The sequence below is a fragment of the Cyprinodon variegatus genome, unplaced genomic scaffold (genome assembly GCF_000732505.1).
Source record: "Cyprinodon variegatus isolate N-32 unplaced genomic scaffold, C_variegatus-1.0 Scaffold1535, whole genome shotgun sequence".
NCBI lineage: Eukaryota > Metazoa > Chordata > Actinopteri > Cyprinodontiformes > Cyprinodontidae > Cyprinodon > Cyprinodon variegatus.
In genome coordinates, this window is record NW_015151988.1 from 20,148 (window position 1) to 21,698 (window position 1,551).

At 42.6% G+C, this 1,551-nt stretch overlaps 1 protein-coding gene across 1 annotated transcript in view; it reads right to left on the reverse strand.

The window, feature by feature from the left end:
• Positions 1 to 1,551, reverse strand: part of znf507 (zinc finger protein 507) — a 31,705-nt gene that overhangs the window by 18,609 nt on the left and 11,545 nt on the right. Inside the window, exon 5 of the mRNA XM_015403654.1 lies at positions 586 to 690. Coding sequence (XP_015259140.1) covers positions 586 to 690 — 105 coding nt within the window. The remainder of the gene's footprint in view (positions 1 to 585; positions 691 to 1,551) is intronic.

Consider the following 1,551-nt stretch of genomic DNA (forward strand, 5'->3'; position numbering starts at 1 on the left):
GCTTCTCCTGGTGCAAAGTGTGCTAAATTGTTGAACGATGCACAGTGACACCATCTGCAGGTTTTGGAGGTGATCTGTGGGTTTTCCTTGACCATTCTCACCATTCTTCTTCTCTGCCTCTCTGATATTTTTCTCTGCCTGCCACTTCTGGGCTTAACTAGAACTGTCCCTGTGGTCGTCCATTTCCTTTCTATGTTCCTCAAAATGGAAACTGAAGGTTTAAATCTCTGAGACAACTTGTTGTATCCTTCCCCTGAACGACTATGTTGAACAATCTTTGTTTTCAGATCATTTAAGAGTTGTTTTGAGGAGCCCATGATGAATCTTCAGAGATTCAAGCAGGACAACAACTTGCAGCCGGACAGGAAGAAACCAGGCTCAGTGTGAGCGACCATCTGCTGAGGCCGACTGGGGTTCATTTATTGATGTTCACTGATCATGTATGTCCTCGTCTGTCCTGCTGGTGTTTCTAAACATGGCGGACCTGCTGCGTAGGTCCAACCAGAACACAGCAGAGGTTAACCTCAGAGCTACGCAGCAGCTGCAGAGAACAGAACCATCAGATCCAGTCCATCTGCTGCTCACCTGTACTGCTCCAGCAGCTGCACCGCCTGGTGCTCCTGGGGATGCCTCCTCATGTGACTCTTCAGACTGTTCATGTTGGTGGTGGCAAAATCACAGCTGCAGCATCTGGCAGACAGAAGGAAGCAGGAAGAAGAACAGAGCTTGGTTTAAGGAGATTCCTTCTCAGGGTCACATTATTGATCCTTTTACACTTTAGGAAACCAAACAAACTGCAGCATGCTCTGCTGGGCTGTTCTGTCTGGTTCTGGTTGGAGGATGAGGCTAGCTTCAGTTCAAAGTCTGCAGACAGAGGCTACTGCACTCACGGCCATTCAGAAAAATGAGAAGGCTCAACCTGCTGCTGTGAAGCAGGATTCTCCACCATGAACAGAATATACATAAATATGGATCCAGGCTCAAAATGAGCACCTTGATATGTGCTTCAGAATGGCTTTGTTTCCATTCAAACCAGGTTTAAAGCCTTGCAGGGCAGCATAAAGCCCACTGCGAACATTAAGACAGGGGTCAGCAACCCAAACTGCTCATATTGGACCAAAAAATAAATAAATAAATAAATCTGTCTGGAGCTGCAAAAATGTAAGTCTTACGTATGCCTCGTATGGCACCACAGGCTTACAGCCTGTATTAGCCCACTATAGAAAAAGGACTATGTTGGCTTAAATATATAATAAGCATTCATGATTAAATGTTTATCCTGGAGCAAATGTCACATAGTAGCCTGAGACGAGGGAGGAGCTGAATTTTAATATGAATTAAAATATTATAATTACCATAACAATGTAATAAAACATGTCTATTACAGATACATCATCAGTTTAGCACTTTTGGCACATCTGTATTATTTGTGCTTCATTTAAACATTAATTTTATTGTGATTGATTTGTATAATATGTTATATTACATGATTTAGAGACTTCATTGGCTTCATAATGACTATGCAATGTGATTGGCCTGTTTTTTTTTTTT